Consider the following 23,284-nt stretch of genomic DNA (forward strand, 5'->3'; position numbering starts at 1 on the left):
CTCACAATGTTTCTAACTTACTCCATCACTTTGTAGTTTGATGTTTTTGGGTGGAGAGGCAGTTCCAAGCCATCAGAACTGTCACCACTGCTTTTTCCCCCCATCATGTAATTAGCACATGACAGAAACCTCCAGTTTCAGGTTTGCTCATATAGTGTGAACACTTGCATACGCTTGCACAGTAATTGTAATATTGTCTACAGTCCAGCTTAATATTGGCTACAGTCACATCAGTGAGTAACAGTTTTCAGGTCTTGAAAACAAGGCACTAACTGCACCTGCAATAGCGAGGAACTTCAAAAACAGATGGCCTGTGAGGCTGGCCATGTATGTATCTATGTTCATACACTTCCACTCCGCTTTACTGATCTTCACCTAAAATGCCTCCTCTGCATATGCAGCTTAGCATTTCAGACCATAAGCTCACGCTGCCAGTAGGATTCATCACAGTTCACACTATGATTCTGGCTTGATCCAGATTGTAGGCTACTCATGAGAGAAATAAATCCCTGAAGTAACAGTCTGGCTAAGTATTTTTATTATTAAAACATGAACCATAACAATAGTGATGCCAAACTCTTCAGAAGAAATCTTATAACATAACCAAAAGATAAGAAATTTCAGAACGACAGCAATCGCTCAACACTATTAGAGTACATTCATCTTATTTGGGATTTACCCAGTTTTTATCTATTCTATGTAAGAGATTAGTGGCTCAGCACAATACCACAGTTTCATAGTTGGTTCTGAATACAAATTGGTCTTTTTTACCATATCTCTTGTGCTGAACTGGTATTTTCCCAAATAGAAATAAAAAAACCTGAACACGACAGAAGAAATCTGTACAGATCATTCTGTCAGTGAACAGCAGTGATTTCCACAGAGCATCAGCTCTGTGCTTGTGTCTCACACACTTCTTATCTCTTCAGCCTTGAAAACAACTGTAGAAATAACATTTCAAGAGTGATTCTACCTTGGGAGGGGGATTTTCCATAACTTTTTTTGTTGCATCTTCAATCAGTATTTCATCTGCCTAATGTGCATCAGAGCTACTTGGAGCTCTGCTGATTAGTGGCCCGGCAACTTCTGTGAATATCTCCCCTCTACCATAAGAAACACTCTGGAGGGTAAGATGTCAGTCTGTGGTTAGTGTACCACTGAGGTATCATAGCAGCTCATTCTCCAATTTTTCCTAAAACTATCTGTCATACAATTAGCTTGAAAAAACAGTACTAATTTAAAATATGTTTTATTATGCTGGTTGATGCAGTGTACATCTCTTTGGACTGATTATAGCAATTATTCCTAAACAGTTCCACAAATGTGTCTATTTCCAGCACATACTGAAGATGCAAAACTGATCCCCAAGGAAACAAAAGTAAACTTCCACTTCTGCTTGATACATGTCTTTCAACATCTGGAAACTCAATGGGGTTGATTTCTTTTAATACTGTCACCCTCTAGAGGGATGAAAAAACCAAACCTAAAATGTACATCAACTGCATTTACACTTACTATATCCTTCTCAATGCTGTCTTAAAATTTAATTGCCATAAATAACACACTGGCACTCTCTTTTTACAGAACTGAAAAAAAAGTATTAAATAGGGAATATAAATTCAGTGAAACAATGCTGGTAATTCACAATAAGAGATAAGTATTACCTAAAGAATTGATAATTTTTGTTTCATAATCTAACTTACTTTGTTTCAAAACTGTTATTTCCCCTTTTCTTTTTCTCCTGGCTCTCTGTGAGACTCTCAAGATCCTTCCTTCAGGTTTGTCCTCCTAAATTAGAAAAAAAAAAAAAAAAAAAAGAGTACAGTAACCCCATTAGTTTAGAAGGCTAGGTACAATAAAACTCGAGACACCAAAGGTTAAACTGTGATTTAATTTAAATGGCTACTGACCTAGCTCCCCCCTACCTCAAACAAACCTGCAGATGTCTAATCAAAGCTAGTGAGCCATCAGTGACAAACCACAGCGAACACAGTGAGCGTGACAGACAGAAGGACTCTCAGCACCCACCACTCAGCCAGTCAGCCTTGCCTGAACCAGGGACAGATCATGAAGCCTTCAGCAGGCCTCACTGAGACACTGATAAATAACAGTATCTTCAATATGCTTATGCTTCCAAAATAATTGAAAGGAAAACCTCTCACGCTTTAGCCCATTCGTTTTTCAACTGTACAATTGCTTTATTAAATGTAAAAAGGATCAATCCATTTTCTTTAATTCACTGTTTGCGTATTAACAGTTTTGTGAGCACTCAAACAGATGAATGGAATAAGTACTCATTTGGGAGGGCAGATGCATGGAGGCAAAAAAGGTATCCTCTGACTTTTGCCTAATATACTACTATACAGGGATCTGCAAATTCCCTTCTGAAAACTCTAGTGTCTTCAGCCTTTTGACAATCTGGCAGATAAAGAACTCTTCCCTTCTCCCTCAAAACTGTGCTCCTTCCAGTAGTGTTACAGCTATTCAGAAGAAAACAAATATTACAGGAAAAAAAACATTACAGGAAGGTACTGTGGTTTTTTCTAAAAAGAAGAACAAATCCCAAAGGAAAAAAAATATGCCCCAAAGCACATTACACTCCAATACAACAGAAAACCAAATATTTGGCTGTGATTTTCTAAGGCAAATTACACTAAGAAAATCCAAAGTATTCCCTTCTTAACTGTAATGTAACTTTCTTTGCAAAATAAATTTTTAGTCTATAGTTATTTATTCATGTGCAGAGTGACAAAGTAACAAGTGTTGAGAAATATGTACTCCTGTTTTTCCATGCTGAAGACATGGCAAGTCTAGGTTAGCATAATTTTTCCTTTAAATTCTTTTTGTTATATTCTTAAAAAAGCAGGGAAAAGAGATAACATCTCTTATCAGTTCATTGTCAACAATTACAATTTATTGGTGAGACATAATTAAATTGGTAAATGAACCAACTACTTATTGTGGTTCTGAAATAGAGATTCAGTCACTTCTTTTTGTAGACTGACGAAGTTACTGACATTGCAATATAAGGCAAACTTGCACCAAAATACTTGCAGGAATGGGTTTATTACACATACTAACAATTTCATCGGGATTCTCTTTCTTCTCTCCATTATCCCGGGACTCTTCTTTGAGAGGTAACTTTGATTTTCTCTTCCGAATGCCTTTAGAATCATCTTCCCCATTGCATTCCATGCTGAGATTTTCCTCCTTTGGTTCTCTATTACAATAGTAACACAATGACACAAAGCTAATATTATTCCACTTCTAATATTCATAAATCAAGTAAAAAGCAAGTAAATCTGAAGGTCAAGTATTTGTGGGTCTCATGGTATTATACCAAATATATTCTTAGAAATCCTACTGAAAATTACATCTGTCAAAAGAATTAATCTGAAAGACACACAATAGCAACTGCAAAAAGAAAGCTGACAGCTTATGTTGAACAAGTTCTGCATGTTTTAAACAGTGTGTCTTTTCCCATGTATCATCAAATCTCCCGGAGAAGCAAACTGTGAAATGTTTAGGACTGTAGGGCAGTTTACAGAGAGGAAAGGAAAGGTAATTGTTAAGACTGACAAATCCAATTGGAGAAAGCTGGTATGTGACTGTACAAATTGCTAAACAAGGAATCAGGACAGAAAACTTTGAAGCAATTAGCTAAAAATGAAGGAAAGTGCAGAAAATCACACATGTTAAAACCTGCCATAATGTAGCAATATGCAATAGAGAATGGACATACTAACACAAACATGTTTTTATGATGAGATGAACTGCATTAGCTGAAAAAAAAAAAAAGGAACTGAGAAACTACAGTATGCTCATGTTTTCACTCACTGTCATCTATAACACAGCTCTTGCACTTAATTATTATAGTTAACTTACCACCCCAACTATCTCTTTACTGATTAGCTTAATTCTGATGACTATGAAACAAGGTGGGAGTCTGACATTGATTCATGCATCTGATAGACTGTTTCACTGTTTGCATCTCACAGCAGAACATAGCACAACGAGCAAAAAAGACTGCCTTCAACATCACTGTTAGACAAACCAAATGTTGTTAAGGCATTTACACGAAAAACAGTGAAAGAACATTTTAAACTAATGAAGACACCAAAACACAGCTACTTAATACCTCCCTTTGCCCACCACTTTTATATTATGTCAAATTCTTTGTTTCTATGCTTTATTATAGCACCTACTTGTTTTTTACTTGCTGGGCACATTTCTGGCTGCAAAATTTCCCTTCAGGAACAAATTCTTCTAAGGTACCATAGCGGTAACAGTTTTCACAGAAAACAAGTCCATCCACTTTTGCAGTTTCCTTCAACCTTGTGGGGATCCCTGTCTTTTCTGAAAAGGCTGCACAATGACAAAAGTTAACTTCACTTAGGTAGAGGTGATACATTTCCAACCATCCTCTGCAGGCCATGCCAAGCAAACAGAAAAATGCCAGCCACACCACTCTTGTCAGAACGAAGAACTAGGAGTTAGTGTTTGTATGGAATCCATATTACTGACAAGCAAGTTGGGTTTTCATATTGCAACATGAGAGAGGAATCCACTGATATGATTCTGTTACAGTGGCACACTGACACTGCTTCATGTGGCTACTCGTGGAAGGACTGCCGACAGTCATCACTGCTCAGAGTCCATGACCTCATCTCCTGCTGATGTGCCTCATTTTTGACCTATACTTGGGAAAAAATGGTTGGGGGGAGTTATCTTTCATTAGGTGAACTTATTTCTGAAAGCAAATCACTGACTACACTCTAGTCTCTCGTAGTACTAGCTATTGCTCAACCTGCCTGAGGCCTACCAGAAGTGAAAAATCACTAAACTTGTAACAAAGCAATCTTCAAATACTAAGTAACTCACTCATCCTAAGCTACAATTTCCTCACAACAGAAATGTAGCCTAGGAAAGGATGCAGGTTTTTTTCTCTCACAAGCAGGTATGAAGCACTGTGTCAAGTACTCCAGCTTCTAGAGCAGGTCATTGTCTTTGCACTTCCCCAAAAGACAAATTTCAATCACAAACTACTTATTTTGCTTAAGCACTTTACTGCCTTTGAAAGCAGAGTCAAATGAACACTTGAATACAGAATATCTCCCCTAGAAGAATATATAATATACGTGTTATATTTACACACCAGCATCATTAGTGGTTCAAAACAATTATTTCCTCTCACAACGGAAAATTTTAGCAATATTTTTATTTTTGGGGAGCACTAAATTAATCAATGTAAGGTAGAAGCACAATGCTTATTTGGTATACTTACATGTCCATAAATACACCTTAATTTAGTAGAAACACTATTTTTTGTTAGGTTTGTAAGGGATGCAGTTGCCTGCTTTACCATAGGTAACTGTGATCTCAGTCTGAGGAGAGAATCTGTTGTGCTACTACACTATCACAATGTTGCTACTCTCACTGCAGATCTGAAACTGGAATAACTATCACTGCCTTGGATACAGACCTACAGAACATATTTGCTGCGGTCTGAAGATTCAGACCTCACAGAGGGGGCCCAAACTACTTTCCCACTGGTGTAAATGATTCACCTATTCACAAAAGTCACGTGACAATTATGATTTAATGGTGAGGGAGTAGCAAAGGAAAGCTTTCACTGACTTCACTTCTCACGCTTATAGTAATGATTATTAAACAAAAATTGTGAAGTCTGCTTTTCAAAGGACTTACAGAATGTGTATTTTAAAAGAAAATTGTTAAAACACAGTATCAACAGGGAAAAAAAACTAGGTAGTTGTAAGTAATCGCAAAACCAATTGTGATATTTTCATTCATGCTGCTCCATAATTACTGGAGTTAGTGTAACAAGATTGCTATAATTTATGATCATGTAAACCAACTTTCCTTGAACAGAACAGGTGTTTCCTTCACCAGTATTTTAAATCCAGGAAACACCTTATTTGGTAGACCGGTACTAAAATTATTAGAATTTTACCATTCAAGATAAAACACAAACTGTTACTACACTCTTTTAATACTGTAAAAAAGCACAGTCAGCAGCAGCAAGGCTGCACAGATACACACTGCACATCTAACACTGACATAGGTGGTAGCAGCTGAGCAGCAGCCAATATCATGTGAAGGCAGTTTGCAGTGCACAGTACTTTAGTCACAAATGAACTCTAGTAAAGTCTGTGAACAGTCTGGAGAACCAGTTCAACAAAAATTACCTCCACAAAATTCTCAATAATTTAAAGAAATTTACTATTTTGCTAATTAAATAGAGGAAAAATATGGATTTTAAATTTAGAAAAAGTTACCATTAAGAGAAACTGTGGTTGTAATTGAACTTCAGACGTTTAACAGTGGAATTATTTCCTTTTAACTTAAAATGCGTTCACATGCCAAGAAACAGGTAACATCACCAGAGATACTCTGTCCATTAAAGCAAGTAAGTTGTTTTTTTTATTTGGAGGGGGAAAACTTTAAGAAAAGTTAATATATTAAAGAAAGTACGGTCTACCACAAAAAATGTTTACTGCCTCTTAACTGACCTTCTTGAGCAGTTGGAACCATCCAGGTTGTGGTAGCAGTTGCCTTTTTAACACTTTCCATTTCAGTTTCATCTGTAATCACTTCCAGGGCCCCAAATTCATTGACTCTAAACTGTAAGATAAAACAAATGGCATAGAGCACAGCAAAAATTTACCAAAAGTCTCTTGGAGTGTCTGCTTCCATTCACCAATACAGTTTTTACATGGTGTCCTCAACATATTGCCTATTTTCTATGTGTTTCTACTTATCCCCATGGAATCTGAAACAAGCCATTCTTGTTTCTTTCAAGCATAATGTAATTTCAGTACCTAAAAATATTTATTTGCAATAGATACTGATAGAGATGCCTCCACATACAGATAGATATCTATCTTACACACAAAAATCAAAAAATCGGCAACACAAATTCATGGGAACATCCCCTAACTGTATGCTTTTTATTGCCAGCAAAATGCACTTCAGATACTGAGTATTTTTTCTGAGGAAACGGGAACTGAACATCACATACCGAATGCTTCAGAGCACAGAAATTTCAGCATCCTCCAAAAACACAGTACTTCTCCACTATAAACTGCACATAAACAAACATCTCAAGGCAGTTTACGAGCTGTTTAATTACATGCTGAATGTGATATTACTGTAAGTCGGAAGCAAGGCTCAACAATACCCCTCATGCTGTGCTTACACTGGAGCACCAGGAGTTATAAGCCATCCTGCTGCCAGAAGAAAAGTTTCTTCCCAATGTAGTAGTGATTACAGCACTACCACATGAAAATAACTTCAGCTTCCTAATCACTATGTGGTTTGCAGGCCCAGCTGGTTACATGGGTTCAACTCAAGGCAGTGTTTTGTCCCTGGTCCTTTGCTCTGAACAGCAAAGAGGTGTCTTTGCCACAGAACGGGTCTGTATCAGTAAGGTATTCTCACCAACAGTTTTCAACAGGGAAAATGATGTCTGAGAGTGGCTTTCAAAGCTCCGCAGCACACACTGAAAAGAATACTCCTTCAAGTCAGTGGCATGAAGCCTATTTTTCCCTGGTCAGGCAACTTTACCTTGGGGAAAATGAGAAGGGGAACAACTGCCTGGCTCAACACTGACCCTCTCCATGCCTGCAGAGGCTGTCGAATGAATCGCTCCCACTCACTTTGGACCCCACTATGGTACAGTACTGAAAATAAGCTGTTCTGGTTGAAAGCAAAGGTGAGCCCCATAATGTACATACCACAGTAGTGTGCTTTCACTAATACAGTCCTTCCAGCCTCAGCTTTTGCAAAGAGTCAACAGGTCCTAAGGAATGTGAACAGTTAAGAAATAAGAAGCTGAGGGAAGGGAGAGGAAGAAGAGGCCCTCACACAGTCATAGGACATCTGGAGCCAAGATTTTTATTTGTGATCAGCTATGCTCACAATAGGTATGAAAGTATGGACAAGCTGTTGACAAATCCATCTGGACTGAAAGACCATGAGTTCAACTTCAAAATGCGACCAAATGCAGTAAACACCACGTGCTCATACTCCAGTTTGTGTACAGACATTCATGCCGTTTCACTCAAAGAAAAGCAGTAGAGTTACCATCCAGAAGAGGATCCTTGTGTCTTACAGCTGACTTACGCACCCCAGTCTTGCTCCTATTTTGGTTAAGCTCCTTTTTGCTATTGGTGCTTTGCTGCCTCTGCAACAGGTGGATGCCCTTCTGGCTTTGAAGGGCTGACTGATAGGCACCAAGCAACGGAAGACAGATGACTGCAGGGATGGCTGCTCCCAGCTACTCTTTCACTGGAGGATGTTAATGGTAGCAAGAACCAAACCATTAAGGAAGAAGCTTTTCAACAGTTGGGCCACCACACTAAGTTGGTCTCAGTGATGGAGAGTAACAACTTGCTACTGCCTTAGCAGGTGGGAGGGCACAACAGTCCTACTGGGCCACTCATTGACCACTGTAACTCCTGGTTTTGCCTGCAGCCTCCCCTTTATCAGTCAGAAGCCTCCAGCCCCTGTTTGCATGCAAATTTGAATTCACATCTGCTTTTGCTCCCTACTTCCCCAGCTACAGTGTCAGCATTAAGGTGCACACCAAGCTTTTAGTGGCTAACCAGAACAATGTCTCCGACCTGGTAGTCATACTCCAGTTTTAGCTGGGGAGGAAAAAAACCTAACAACTCGTAATAAAGGTTAATTGCTTAAGAACGGGATAAACAGATGTACAAAGCAGCATGCTGCACAAAGCCATCATAGGATAAGAGCTGTCAGAGGAACACGTCAACTACTGTCTACTGTTGGAAGCATGTCAAAAAAAAAAAAAAATCTAGGCTAATGGTAGTTTATGTGCCTATGAAAAAATTCAACATACTTGTAAGTCTCTTCTACCTCAGAAGTAAGCAACAAAAAATCTAGAAGTAAAGGCTCTGTCATAATATTTCCTCCAAGCCAAAATACAGTAAGAACAGTTCTCCCATACACTTCCCTAGGTGTCTTGACAGTCTGCAATTTCATAGCAGGTGACATAGAGGGAAAGAAACAGTGTAATTGAGCTAACTTCTGAAGATGGATCCATAGCTTTCTGAGAAGTAAAAATTTGCTTTCAAATCACAAAACTCCTTAAGTAAATATATAAATTTGCATTGGAGGGATTTTCCTTAAATCTGCCTTCACTGCATCAAACAGTAAAATTCTCATTGACAGAAACAAAGTCAGACCATTACCAAGTACTTTATAAATAAATTCACAAAGAAGACTGACTTTTGTCACTTCGGTGTTTTAAAGAGAATAAATTATAAGGCTTGTTGGGTATGAATTTCATCCACTTGACTTTTGTCAAATGCCTGTCTGCAAATTTTACATAACCTCTTAAGATAATTCTCCGTCCCACTCAAGGGAGCCAACGGTCTTAAAAGATCAAAGAGCAAAAAAGAAGAAAAAGAAACCTCAACAGCTTTTCTGAGCAAATCCACAGTAAGATAAACAGGAAAAAATATAACATTTGGATAGAAAATTTAACTTACGAAGTTTCACATACAGGTGAGCAACAAGGGCAAAAATACACATGTTCACATAATTGCCATTTGTTTAACACAAATATATTGTAACTGACTTGGCAGGACAAGTCCAACTGTTAGTGGCTAAGTATACAACACAGAACTTACTTAGCTGCCTTATCTGCAGTTTCCACAAGGATCAAAACCAGTAGCTTCCATTTAAACATCATTAAAAAGATTCCTTCCATTCAGACCTGAGATACATTTTCATACGTTCTCAGGAAACAATGCCCTGATATACTAAAACTTCAGCTTATATGACTGTTGATTTTATCTACCAGGAACATTTTATCTCCAGGAACATTTTAATATTCATTCAACAGATAACAAACACATTGAGGGAAGCCAAGGTTTAACAATCAAACACTATAAATACTTTCTGAACCAATTGTGTCTGTCCGCATACTAAGTTTTTCTACAGGGACCAAAATTACTATCAAAAAACGTTTTCAAAAAAATAATTGCATGAAAATTTACACAGGACTGGAATATCTATCCTAAGTCACTAATATGAAGCCTTTGTCCACTGCAGGCAACACTATCACACAAAATATCCCAAAAAAGTTTCAGCTGTAATGGAGAACTGGTCAGATTTTCTGTTACCAGTGTCTCTACTGCAAGTCCATTCCTACATTTCTTTCTTGAAAAAACACCTTTCATGTTTTACTTTCCATGTATTCATAGTCAGTTTATACCCATTTTTTCTTAAGCCAACATTACCCTATGGATTACACAGCTCTAGTACCCTAACACTTAATTACTTTCTCAGTATACGATAAAGCAAGGAATTATGTACCCCCTCAAACTTGATTTTACTAGCTAAGCACAAAGTTCTTCTGTTCTTATGAAAATGGTGCTCCATTTCTTCTTGTTCAGCCTGTCTTGTTCAGCCTGGGTTTGCCCACCATGTGCTATGCTGAACCACGGAAATCCGTTCTCCCAGTGAATATGACTAAGCAGAACACCAAAGGTGGACTGCTGCTGTCTCTCCTCTAGTGTCTCTCCTTCTATTTCTAATGGAAGTTCTTTGCCTTATTATGCTGGTTGGAAGACGCTCTGTAGTTTCATGTCAGCGTAATTAAGTGTTAAAAGGGCTTTCAGTTATCTTTCTCTATATTTCATAAAAATACTCTTGAGTACTTGTCTCTATGTGGGATTAAAAAAAATTTAAAACAATGCAAAATGTCTATCATATTGCAGATTAATTCTCAAACTCAAACCTGTTGGGAACAAATATATACATCCCAGTTTTAAATTAAGTCCTCACTGTTGAATGTGTCTAACTCAGAGCAACAAAGACCAGACTATCAATGTTTGCTGTTACCTGTGCCCTCTTAAGAGTGTAGAGCATCTCATCAGTTCCTACAGATTTCAAATCAGAATAAGAGTTGTTATCATTTTATAAAAGGTAAAATTATTATTTGGGAGAACAGACAAATACAAAGGAAGAAAAAGGACGAACAACTGAAATGCAAAGGACCAAAAAAGAAGAAAAAACCCACATATGTTAATGCACAGCTTTAAAATAAATTAAAAATTAGCCAACACTACCATCTACTGGGCAAGATAAAGACAAAGAGTTCATTGCAATAAGGACAATTGTTGCTGCATTCTGACATTAACTTCAGCAACAAAACATATCTTGACCCCACAACAGTGTAATCGTAGACTAGCTTAGAAGAAACCTGCAAAATTTTTATTATCCAAAAAGTAAATTGCATGAATGTTCTTTATGCCTATGAAGTAGCTAAACTTAAAGTAGCAGAATTACAAAGCAATTTGTCCAGAGGACTGACACCTGAGACTCCAGCGATATAAGCCAAGAACTACACTCTGACCTCTGGTTAGCAAACAGTTATCATCATTCTTGATGTTAATCACCATTTAATCACAGTGGTTTCCATGGGGCTGCTCAGATAAATCAGAGCTTTTCTAGCATTTTACAGTTTCTCCCCTCTTTAAAGTAAAGGAGTCAGCTACAGACATTGCATTGTCCAAACACATCCCACTACATGTCAAACTACTTTTTATACATTACTTAAGTCGAATAAGTTATTAAATGCCAGAGCTTGTCGATTCAACCAGTCCCCTCTTCTCTTTGTGTGGATACAGTCTTTACATGCACAATCACATACTATTTTCTCCACAGAACCCCTGCCCCAGGCAGGGGCTGGACAGCATTCAGAAAAATGAGGCAGTTGTTGGTATTTTTATACTTTCTTCAAGCAGTAAAGCCAATCTTATTTACTCTACATGGTTTGAAAGCAGAATGACAGTTTTTTAAAAAAACAAACAAACAAACAACAAAAAGAACATACCTAAAAAAGCTTTAGGCACTCTAGAAATCACTGTTACAATACAGTGCAAAGTAATTCCTGAAACAAAAATCTCTGTTCTCAGCCACTTACCAAAAAAAAACCCCAAATCAAAACCAACAAAAACAAACCTTTTCCTAGCTCTTTATCCCTCTGCTCCCATCTTATTTTAAAGCACTGGGTAAACATGTAACCCCTTACGCTTGCCTCGACACAAAATTTTTACTCTTTCAGGGATAGAGAAGATCAGGGAAATGTGTTCCTGCACCTGAGTATTCCCTTCCTTTAATGATGAGAAGGGATCCTGCCTGCACGTTACTACTCTGCAAGTATGGCAAAAGACAAACAACTCAAGTAGGATCCCAGGGTACCTAGGGCTCCCTAAAACATAATCAGCAGGGAATAAATTCCTCACCACAACCAATGGGCAGGGCCAGACCCACTCACTGGAATGATGTTGTCAGCAAGAAAGTCAAGCACTTCCACCAATATCAGATTGATTTTAAGATGCTTCAGTAACACTGTGATAAGCTAATCCTGAAGTAATGAAGGAGAGCAATTCCCAGATAGAAGGAAAGGTTTTTTCCTATCTGGGCAGGCACAAGCAGGAAGGGATTACTATTAAATTATATCCTTCCAAAAATAAAAATAATAGGAACATTCACTCATTTCTTCTGAACAGAAAGCTTAGGTATATCATCAGAAAATATATACCTCTAGCAAGAGAGACTGACATTTCCCCTGCAAACCACCAATACCTCAGTCTTGTCTGCAGCAAGGTTTATCTATTTTATTCTTAGACACTCCTCAGGCTCTTCCAAACCCCCCCATCCCACTCCAAGTGCTCAAGAATTATCTCAGTACCAGAGGGCTTCTCAATGACTTCTCTGCACTGCAAACTCAGTCTGCCTTATTATCTCCACTTGAGTAGGAAACTGCAGCTAAACAGACTTTCTTAAGGTGACACATAAATCAGCAACAGAGCCAGAAGTCAAGGTCTGCCAAGATGACGCTTATTGATCCAGAAGTTGACCTACAAAGCAAAACTGGCTCTGAATTATGTTGGCCAGAATATTTCTACATACAAAACGCTGATATCTCATGGGGAACTCAAGCTAGCAACAAATAAGAAATGAATGGCTATCTGCCAAAATTTTGGCTCCAGTGAGTTGTTCAGCACTGCACAGGAAGGCTGTGGTAGAAGCAAGTGCAGTGCGAAGCTTTCTTATGTGGGATTTACCAGCACTAATCACAAAACTATCCCTTTTCCACCCCGAAACCCTCTGCCTAGTTATTTACATGTTTAACAGCATCTACAGCAAATGATCAGCAGATTTTGTGGTAAAATAACATGTGATAACTTAATGGAAGACTCTACCATGACTACACATGAGGAAACCCAATTAAAGATCTAAATGCAGCATTTCTTGGCTTTGGAATTTTAACAATTTTAATAGTGAAATTTCCTTTTTGGTCTTTCTTTTCTTAAATAAGGTAGACTCTTATGACAATGCAAAGTTTTAACCGAGAACATATGGTAATGAGGCACAGCGTGAGCTAATTAATTGCACTAGATTGCAACATAATAAATTCAATTTCATGTGGAAAAGACCAGGCCACTAGGTACATCTGCGGCAGCTCACACTTGGTCAGAGAAAGTCCTGTCTACTTTGCCTTCCGTTTTCTGCACTACTCCTTACCACCTTCCCTGAAGGGAATCTACCTTCTCTCTGAAACAGCACCTGCCCACTGTAGGCAGTGATTTAACTAGTTCCCGGTAGTCGATATTTCCTGTGGACACCCTCAAGGACTCTCCCTGAGAGAGAAACACTTTCCCAGACTCAAAGTACAGCACATGCCACTGTGTGAGAACAGAAACAGCTTTGCACTGAAAAAGCACTGCACTTACTTATCGCCTGAGACCCTACTGATATTTTCATAATGTGAGAAGAGAAATAAGTTGTTCTCATAATCATAATTATCTCAAGCAAGCTTCAACACAATTTCATAAAAGGCAGGTGGAAGGATGTACTTTACTGCCTTGAGTTGCTGCACCCCTGCACCGAGAAACACAGCACTCTGAATCACTGTCCTTTACAGCACAGCTGGAAACACCAAACACCACTGACCATTATTCCACCATTCATGTTCCACTATTATAGTTGGTTTCCTACAATATCTGCTGCCCAACTTTATTTACAGGCTAATTTCCCCATCATCAAATTTTAATTTTTTTTCTTTATGTTCAACCACAATTTGCAAGCTGCAAATAATGACCAAAATTCAGTCCAGGTAGTATATTACTGCTCACTTTCCAAACACAGCACTAGAAAACGCATTAAGAAGTACTTCATAAACTTCTGTCACTGCAGTAGGAAGTGACTGTAAATTATTACAGCTTTTTCAATTTAATGAGTACATTTAAATCTTGAAGCCATGGTGTTACTGTGTGCACTCAGCACAGAGATTTAAAAAAAAAAAAAGACAGAGAGAGAAAAGAGGAGTACTTCACATTTACATTCACACCATGCAGAGTAACTGGTTAGCACTGATGTTTTTCAGATGAGCATACATTACTTAGCCTGCCACATGAAGGCATTCTGTAAATTGTAAACTATTTTAAATTCTACTGGAATTCAAGTTTTCTGTTTTATTTAAACATCTTGAAAGAACTAATATACGGCGCTAACATTTTTGTTCTCAGTCTTCGGTCCATCATACTGCACAATTTTTAATTCTCCCTATTCCCTGTGTAATTTGAAATTGAAGCATTTTCTACAACTACTCACTATTTATCTCTCACACAGCATGCTCAAAGCAGTGTTCAAGAAGCATTAGCTATTTGCTGAAGATTTTTAACAAACTCTGTATGAGAATATATTCCTCCAGCTACAAGTGACAAAACACTAACAATTAACACTGTGCAAAATCATGGAAGAACATTTTCAGCATTTTACCAATGCAGAAACAGATGCAGGCATAAGAGATAGCAGTATGGCTGAGAAGAGAGATTTGGTATCTGATTTGGCTCCCTTGTTTTGATTAGACTGGGAAGTGAGTGCCCCCTGGTGCAGGTTATCAGTGAAGTCTGGTAGGCATGAAACGGCCCCCAGGACTTCATAACAAAAAGAAATAATGCAAGTTTCTATTTCTGATTTAGCTGTTCTTCTGTATCATGATTTAGATTTAAGCAATGATAAGAAAATACTGAGAAAAGTTAATTTTAAATGTTTCAAGAAACATTTTACACTATTACAATAGGTTTTTACCAACTTCTATTTATTCAGGAACTTATATTCACAAAAATGAAGTGGTTCTTCAAAAGAATGGTTGTTCATATATACTTGCCTGATAATCTCAGGCTGGATACTAATATAGTACACAAGAAAAGAGATTTCTTAAAACATGCATATGTTAAAACAAGCATGAAACTTCACATGCAAGCAGTAAAGAGAAGCAAATGCCACAAGACTTACATGACTAAAAATAAGGACTTCAAGCAGGTAACTCCCCAAAAAAATGTCTATATTAAAAAGTAACATTTCAACATGGCATAGGTTTAACTTAAAACATCCTCTTAAGTTTACCAAATCTGAGTGTTCACAGACAATTTCCCCTAACATTTTAGGAAGAGAAAACACTAAATGTAAGAATTTGAGCAATACATTGTCTGCAATGAATAGTTCAGCTATTGTTTATTATTTGTTATAAAACTCCTCAGACGTTGTATTACCAAGCTGTCAAAATAGAATATTTGGATTTCTGTATTTTGCTATTACATGCTTTCACAGATTTTTCAACTGCATTTCAATGTAAATACATGGCAATGGTTTGATACCTTTAGTTTTAAGACTATTACAGGCTAGAACAAGTCTATTATGATTTTTGAAAGCTTACATGCAAGCTTACAAGAAGTTACTGCTATGTAAGGCCATTTACTTTAGGTTCAGGACAAAACAGTAAAATAATCTGTGATCAGGACAGTTCTGGTAAATCATCCACATAAACTCTGTTCTGAGAATTTCACAAAGAGCATAACATATCTTCCATGATCACATTTATAGTTTCAAGTGCTTAGTCACCCTTTTAGCCATCAATATTTAGAAGCAGTCCTGAAATATGAGTTGTCACAATTATCATAAAAGCTTAAAAATCCTTACTATTCTAACAGCTCAAATTATTTTGGTCTCTATGTAAACATCTAGTCTTTTACTGACTCTTAATGCTCTCTAGTCCAGCTACATCCTGAGGCTAATTTGGCATTGTTGGAAAACATTCTTGCTTCAGTCAGTCTTAAAGTGGTTCCATTTCAATTTCATCCAGTAACCCCTTGCTTCTGTATTTAAAAAAACACAAACAAAAAACCTCTGAACAATAACCCAAAGAGAAGGAGTTGCCTGGTCAATACTCTGTATCTTTCATTATTCTGAGTAGACTACTATTGCAGCTCTGACTGCGCCTTCCCTAATGCATGGATCAAAGAAAGAATCTCTAAAAATCAAATGCATGGTTGTTTCCAAATTAAAATAAATAAACAAATAAATAGAAGAGCAGCCTTAAAATTAAGCTCATGCTTTCCTGAACAGGACATCATTAAGAATCCTCTTATGTGGTTTCTTGAAGTTACCCTGAGCTACACTTCCCAGTCCCTTCCCTCACTTTACATGGGAACTTTCCCGTTTCTCTACTAATTAATTACTCAACCTTTGCTTCTGTTTTGTTTCTTTTGACATAGGGTAACCACAACTGAACAAAGCACAAACCTGTGATTTATATGAGACTATTATACTTTCCTGCATTGTTCCCTTTTGTATTGCTCAAACATTTCAATATTATGGTTGCCTTTCACATAATGTTGCTTATTAAATTAGAAAGAAATTTGTAAGGCCTTGACATTTTTTACAAAAATACAGCAGCGTTCAGGGATGTGGAGGTTGGTGATAGTCTTGGCTATCACTATAAGATAGTGAAGTCTGAAATTCTGAAAATAGTCAGCAAAACAAACACTGAAACAGCAGCACTGGACTTCAGAAGAGGCATATTTTGGTTTGTTCAGAGATCTGCTTGGTGGGGTCATACAGGAGACCACTTTAAAAGGTAAACAGGCCTAGGAAATTTGTCTCCCTCTCCAGGGACTTCACACCAGGAGAATGATGCGTGTCAATGTGCAAGAAGTTAAGCAAATGTGGATGAAGGTGAACACAAATGAACTAGGGACTCCTGACTTCAAAAGAAAAGGAAGGTAAGCAGAATGTGAAACAAGTAACTTTATACAGACAAGGTATATGATGATATTGCTGTAGTGTACAATAATGGAATTAGGAAATCCAAAGTTCAGCCAAAGAATAAACTAGCAAAACCAACAAAAAAGGCTTCTCTGTGTATACGGGCAGCAAAATCAAATCACCAAATTGAAGGGAATGGCTGATAAACTGATGGGCAGCTTTGCTGTTCAGATAGACCTCAACATGCTGAAGAAAGCTGGCTAACAAGATACCAGGAAGGTCTACCAAAGCAGACACAAGGCCTTTGCACCTGGAAGAGAGCATCTGAATGCACTCCTACAGCCCAGAGGCTGACTATCTGAGAGCAGCTCTGCAGAAAATCTACAAGTTGAACAGGAGTCAGCAATGTGCCCTGGTAGCAAAAGTGGCCACGAACACCCAAGGCTGCCTGAGCAAGAGGGCAGCCAGCAGAACGAGGGAACAGATTATTCCTCCCTGTTTAACACTGATGAGACCATATGCAGGCTACTGCATCCAGTACAAGAAAGGCACTGACATACTGGAGCAAGTCCACCAAAACAAGCAGGGACTGTGGCAGGTGACATGCAAGGAAAAGCTGAGTGAAGCCATTTGTTTAGTCTTAAGAAGACAAGGAGAGATTTTACTGCTGTTTTCCAGTAGTTAATGAGAGGTTATAGAGGAGATAGAGCCAGGTTCTTCTCAGATGCACACAGTAAAAGGACAAGAGGGAAGAGGCACAGGCTACAAAAGTGGAAATTCCAACAAAGTATTCATAAAAGGAAAAAATTACTATAAGTATATAAAAATGCCCAGAGAGATTGCAGTATCAAACTCTGGAGATAACCAAATTCTGAGCAACCTGATCTAACTCGCCCTGAGGTGACCCTGAGGTCTGGGTTACCTAGTCTGGGTGGTGTCCTGAAGTCCCCTGCAAAGAAAATTATTCCGTGAATTTATTCTATTGTTCTGTGATTAAAAAAAAACTCAAATGAACACAAAACCAAACACACAAAAAACCAAACAAAAGCAACTTACGAAACACCTACACAAAAACACATTTGCAACATGTCTGTCCTGAATTTCAAACATTTTTTGACTCTTCACTTCAACAATAGAAATCCTATCAGGCACCAAAAGATATAAAGTTCTTTTAAATACCACGTTTTCTTGTGAGATTCCTTTTAAAAAATAAACTATGAGAAAGCCTCATCAGTGTTAGTCTAAATGGAACGATATGAAAATATTGATTTTAATCAACAGGAAATAGGCGCAAGACAGTCTCTAATATCAAAATCGGAAACACAGCAAAGGATACCTTCTGAGGACACAGTAAAAAGTAAGAGATAAATAAAAAAATCTGAAAACAAAACAAAATTGTTATAATTTACTTCAAACACCACCAGTGTGAAAAATATAATTAAAAGTACTCTTCCAATACAATTCAAATTTCTAAACTGTACCAAGCTCAGAAGCACTTACTTAATTCATTTTTTCTAGGCACCCACATGACAAAAGCACAGCAAAAATAAACTATTTTTAGAAATAAAAAGAACTAAGAATTGAGACCATGAGAGTCAATGACACTATGAAGATTCTTAGTGATACAGTAATATAATGATTTAAGTAGACTAAATTTTCACACTTCTGAGATTTCTTTGGGATTTTGTGCACTTGATTACTTCTGTCTACATAGTGAGGCAGTGCTAATTTATGCCTTCCTACGGGGATGTCGGTTGTCTGTGCCAGCACCATAAACTGAATCAAGGAACTCCAGAGCTAAAACGTAAGTCTCTTAACTCAGAACTGCAGGTTCATGTTTTATTCATAAAAGCAGATACCTACACACCAGCTTTTGAAATGCATTCTTTTGTCATTTAACATTTTTATTTTGCTTAAGAAAAAAAAAAAAAAATCACAGATCTTACCTTTAGGTCACTTCCTGGTAAAGTACCTATGCCATCCTTCCAGTCCATTGCACTAAATACATCAAACTCTTGACCATTTCCACTAGAGGCAGATTCATTCATGATGCATGTACTAAAAAAAATAAAATAATAAATAAATAAATAAATAATTTGAAAATTCTGTACATGGTTTAATGCTTATATCACCAGATTTCTTCCAACTCATTTCACAGATTAGTATCAAATGCTTCGTTCTGCACACTGGTAACGTGGACAAGAGATGACAAGGGTGATAATATACACTGATATAATAAAAGTAAGGGAAAATCTTTTAAAAACTTTGAAAATAATACCTGTTTCACACACTAGGAGGCAATGAGGTTGTATTGGAGAGGAAAGAAAAATTTCAACCTGCAAGTAAATTGACATGAAGAAAACATACTTCAAGTACACCTAAGAAAAACATCTGTTCTGGGAAAGGCAAGACATGAGTGCATGCCTATAATAAATAAATTAAGGACTGATTAACAGAACCACATTTCCTTAATACTGGATAACATGCTGACGTGAATGCTTTACTCAACTTCAAATGAGAATCTCAAAATGAATTTGAAACTGTCATTTTCCCTGTCTGACTCAGGGCACTCAAATATTCTTTATCTGTTTCCCTACAGTTTCACTAGACTTCAAATTTCATTTGTAAAAATCTATTTTCACATAGGAAAGCACATATACACCAGAAAAAACTACTGTTTTGCAAGACTTGATCCTACTGGATCCCTCTGTTTCGGAAAAGTGAAGGGAGAGAAAATAAATATTGTGTTCAGAAATAGTGGATCTGGACATCCCCTTCTGTGGTAAAATATCTGCACAAGCAACAGAAGTATGCCACACTTGTCTCTGACTCCTGGCTTTGGTCAACTGCTTGTCACTGCCACAAAGATGGCACCAGTGGCACTGAATTGCAGGTGTTTCTAGCAGCCAGTTGTGACTACCACCAGCTTTTCCTTTCCACTTCTCACAAACCCAGCAATCTTTAAATCTGTGGCCTGGCACCTGATTTACCATTTGTTCAATGTAGAATCTGACTCATTAATTTTGTTTCTGAAGAACTTCTGCACTACGCCTAGCAGATGAAATAATTTGCAGCAAAATTAGCTCTGTCATTGGTTTGTGAACTATTAGTCAAAGCTTGTCCCTTTTGAAATTTACACTTTCCGAACTTTTTGAAATTTAAACCTTCTGAACTTTCAAATAGATAATGAGCTTCCTCAGTGCTTAATCTTGTTTTCTAAAATCTAGTTTCTAACGTAGGTCCCACTGCCCAAATCTACAAATATCTATTAATACTCTCTGAATATCCTGAATTTTCACACCCCCCCCCAAATAAAAGAAAAAAAAATGGTATTTGATCACTCACAGATAACAGAAAAAGATGCAAACCAAGCAGAAGTAAACTCAGGTCGTCCAGAAGATTTTAATGAAAGTTAGAACAGAAAAATGCTTAGTTAACTTTGTTACATGAAAAATAATTGAATTTACATTGTATTTATCAGAAAAATTGTACCAATCACTGTAACACCACCACTACGGACAGATACTACTCTGGTTTTGGGTATACAGTGTGAACTCCCTTGTATTTCTCCTTGGTTTCCTCCTCATTTCTAGCAGAATTCTTCAAAATCCTGAGCAACTCCTTACTCCATGGGTACTTTTGTTACACTACAGTAACTACACAATATCAACAAGTGGAGCTGGACCTCAGTCAGTATCCACTGCTAAGAGTGAAAGCTTCTGCATTCCTCTTCATTTCATATGACAGGCAGGGTTCACAGAAGGCTCTTTGAGAAAACTTCATGTATTTCATATGACAAGCTTTAAGTAGGAAGAACCACATGATTCAATGTGTCTTCTCCACCTTTCAGTAATTCTCTATGAGAAAACCATACCATCAAGGTACAAAATTTTAAAAAACTTCAATGAATCTAAACAAATTCAGTGCAAACTGATAAATTCCCCAAAGCCATAGATCTCATCTTTTAAAATCACTCCCATAACAAAATCTACCATCCTACCTCAGGGCAGTTCCTGCAATAAAACTTGGGATCTCTGCTTGATCTGAGAGCACAGTACACTGCAGAGCTCCAGCCTATCAAGCACTGCAGCAGACCAACTCAAGCAGGCTTCCACCAAACTGAACCGCAGGGAGATGGCAGAGGTGCAGGCCTTCCCTCGAGAACACAAGACCCAAGTCGCTAAGGAGTAGTTGAAAAATTGGATCTCTCCAGACACCAGTGAAGTTTTAAGGACATGATACATGCTGGTTTAAGAATGTTGGTATAACAAGCTTCCCAAGATTAGCCTGGATAAGCAAACACAAAGTTGTGTTCTGTATTAACTGAAGTAATCTTAAATTATTGTCCTGTTTAGAGGACACTTCACTCAACCCTCCTGTGTTTACTTACTACAGAAAACATGTTGTAATGAGTTCAGCAGAAGGCATGACAGAAGACAGGAAAAGACTCGAGAAGCTGCGTGGAAATGTTTCCTCACAGCAGCCACTGTACCATGCAGCAAGGAGCACAAGACAGGACAGCTGCTCCATCAGATGCTGACATCTCTGACTGTGCCACTCTTGTTATTGACATGAAAATTACATGGGGGAAAAAAACCTCAGAGCCTAGCCTACTTAAGCAGGGTGTAAACCATGAAAGTAAATAAAAAATTGGTAACAGAAATGTTCAGGGCATATTTGTCTCAAAAACCATACAAATTCTAACTTAATTACAACTAAGAAACTTTGCTTGGGTAACAAACAGCAATAATGACATAATTTTTATAAGGTATTCATTATTGCTTTCCTTTTAAAATTTACTCAAAGTCAAAGGCATAATCTGTATTTTTCACATTCTGCAGCCTTCAGAAGTGTTCTTGGTGGGGATGAAAAGGTCACAGGGCAGTGCAGACAGAAATTAACTTACTAAAAGGAAATACTTTTAACAAAATATCTGTTTCCAGGTTTCCTGAGTTTAAACAGATAAAAGATACAGCTATATTCCTCTACTAATGATAATGAGGAAGGAGATATAGACCAATAAAATTGTTATGGCAATGAGGTATTAAAAAAGGATGAAATCATTGCAATATACACATCTAAATCTCAGTACAAAGAAGACTAAAGAATGTCTTATCTACTCATTTTAATTTTTGTTTTTAAAGCTCTGATGCAGTTCTTTGAATTAGTATAACTCCTTCCATAATGATTTCATCTGCTATCATTTCTGTTGTTGCACTGCCAAAAAAGTAGTAAAAATGCTACATGAATATGGGGCAAAGTAACTACAATACTGTCCTTATGCCTGTCACTGCCATCTGATGTGATGGAAAGGACATAACAGGAAGAACTTGGAACAGTCGTTATCCAAAAGCATCTCCAAAATCCATTATTAGGGATATAACTGTATCTAAATCTTCACAGCCACAAGAGAAGTGTGCTGTATGTTAGTGTTTCAACATGTTGTTTTAGACTTATGTAATAAATTCATTTAAATAAACAAGCATATAAAATAAGATTAGACACATCTTTTGAAAAACCTTCATTTTTACCAAGTGGTTCAACAATAAATGAGTACTCACAGAAAAAATACTTATTGAGAGTAACAGCACTAAAAATGAGATAGTTTCATCAGGTGAAAGACTCTCTAAAGATATAAAGCAAAGAAACAGGATAGAATATGCCAATTAAACTTACAAGTAGTTTTTGAAATAATTATAGGGTTATGTACTGAATATATCAGCAAGTAGTAATAGGACTCTTTCTTCCAGTCAGTGCTTTGGAAAAAACTACCTGACAGCTGTCCAAACTTTTAAAATCTAAGACGCCAACTGTGATATGTCCATACAATTTCTAACCAGTAGGGTAAACTCAATACCAGTCACTGGGCAGCAGAGAGAGATTTCAGCAGTAAAGCCACCAGTCATCTGGTTATGCCAGATTAGCATAACCTGTCTGCAATGATTTGCCTTTTCTTTTTATGCATCCCTGTGTACTTTTATTTCTACTATCAAGGATTTCTGCAGCTACCATGACAGGAGAGCCTAGCAGGTTTGCCCCATACTGATCGTCTCCCCAGCTGACAGCTCCTGCAAGAAGCAAAACTGGGCATGTAGAGCCAGGGGAGGTCTCAGCAAATGACACCAAGAGTGAGGTCCAAGGGAAAAAGAGGTCCCAAGGGAGGTGATGTCCTTATGGA

The 23,284-nt window shown here is 37.5% G+C and overlaps 1 protein-coding gene across 1 annotated transcript in view; it reads right to left on the reverse strand.

Moving 5' to 3' along the window:
* The window catches only part of L3MBTL3 (L3MBTL histone methyl-lysine binding protein 3), a 68,108-nt gene extending 48,949 nt beyond the window's left edge, over positions 1 to 19,159 (reverse strand). Inside the window, exons 1-5 of the mRNA XM_029962792.1 lie at positions 19,053 to 19,159; positions 6,531 to 6,642; positions 4,206 to 4,365; positions 3,082 to 3,220; positions 1,704 to 1,788 (exon numbers count right to left, since the gene is read on the reverse strand). Of these exons, the coding sequence (XP_029818652.1) occupies positions 1,704 to 1,788; positions 3,082 to 3,220; positions 4,206 to 4,365; positions 6,531 to 6,642; positions 19,053 to 19,154 (598 nt within the window). The 5' untranslated portion in view covers positions 19,155 to 19,159. The remainder of the gene's footprint in view (positions 1 to 1,703; positions 1,789 to 3,081; positions 3,221 to 4,205; positions 4,366 to 6,530; positions 6,643 to 19,052) is intronic.
* Between the last annotated feature and the right edge of the window lie 4,125 nt (positions 19,160 to 23,284).

The sequence above is a fragment of the Manacus vitellinus genome, unplaced genomic scaffold, assembly GCF_001715985.3.
Source record: "Manacus vitellinus isolate BGI_N305 unplaced genomic scaffold, ASM171598v3 scaffold_4_pilon, whole genome shotgun sequence".
In the NCBI taxonomy this organism is placed as follows: Eukaryota; Metazoa; Chordata; class Aves; order Passeriformes; family Pipridae; genus Manacus; species Manacus vitellinus.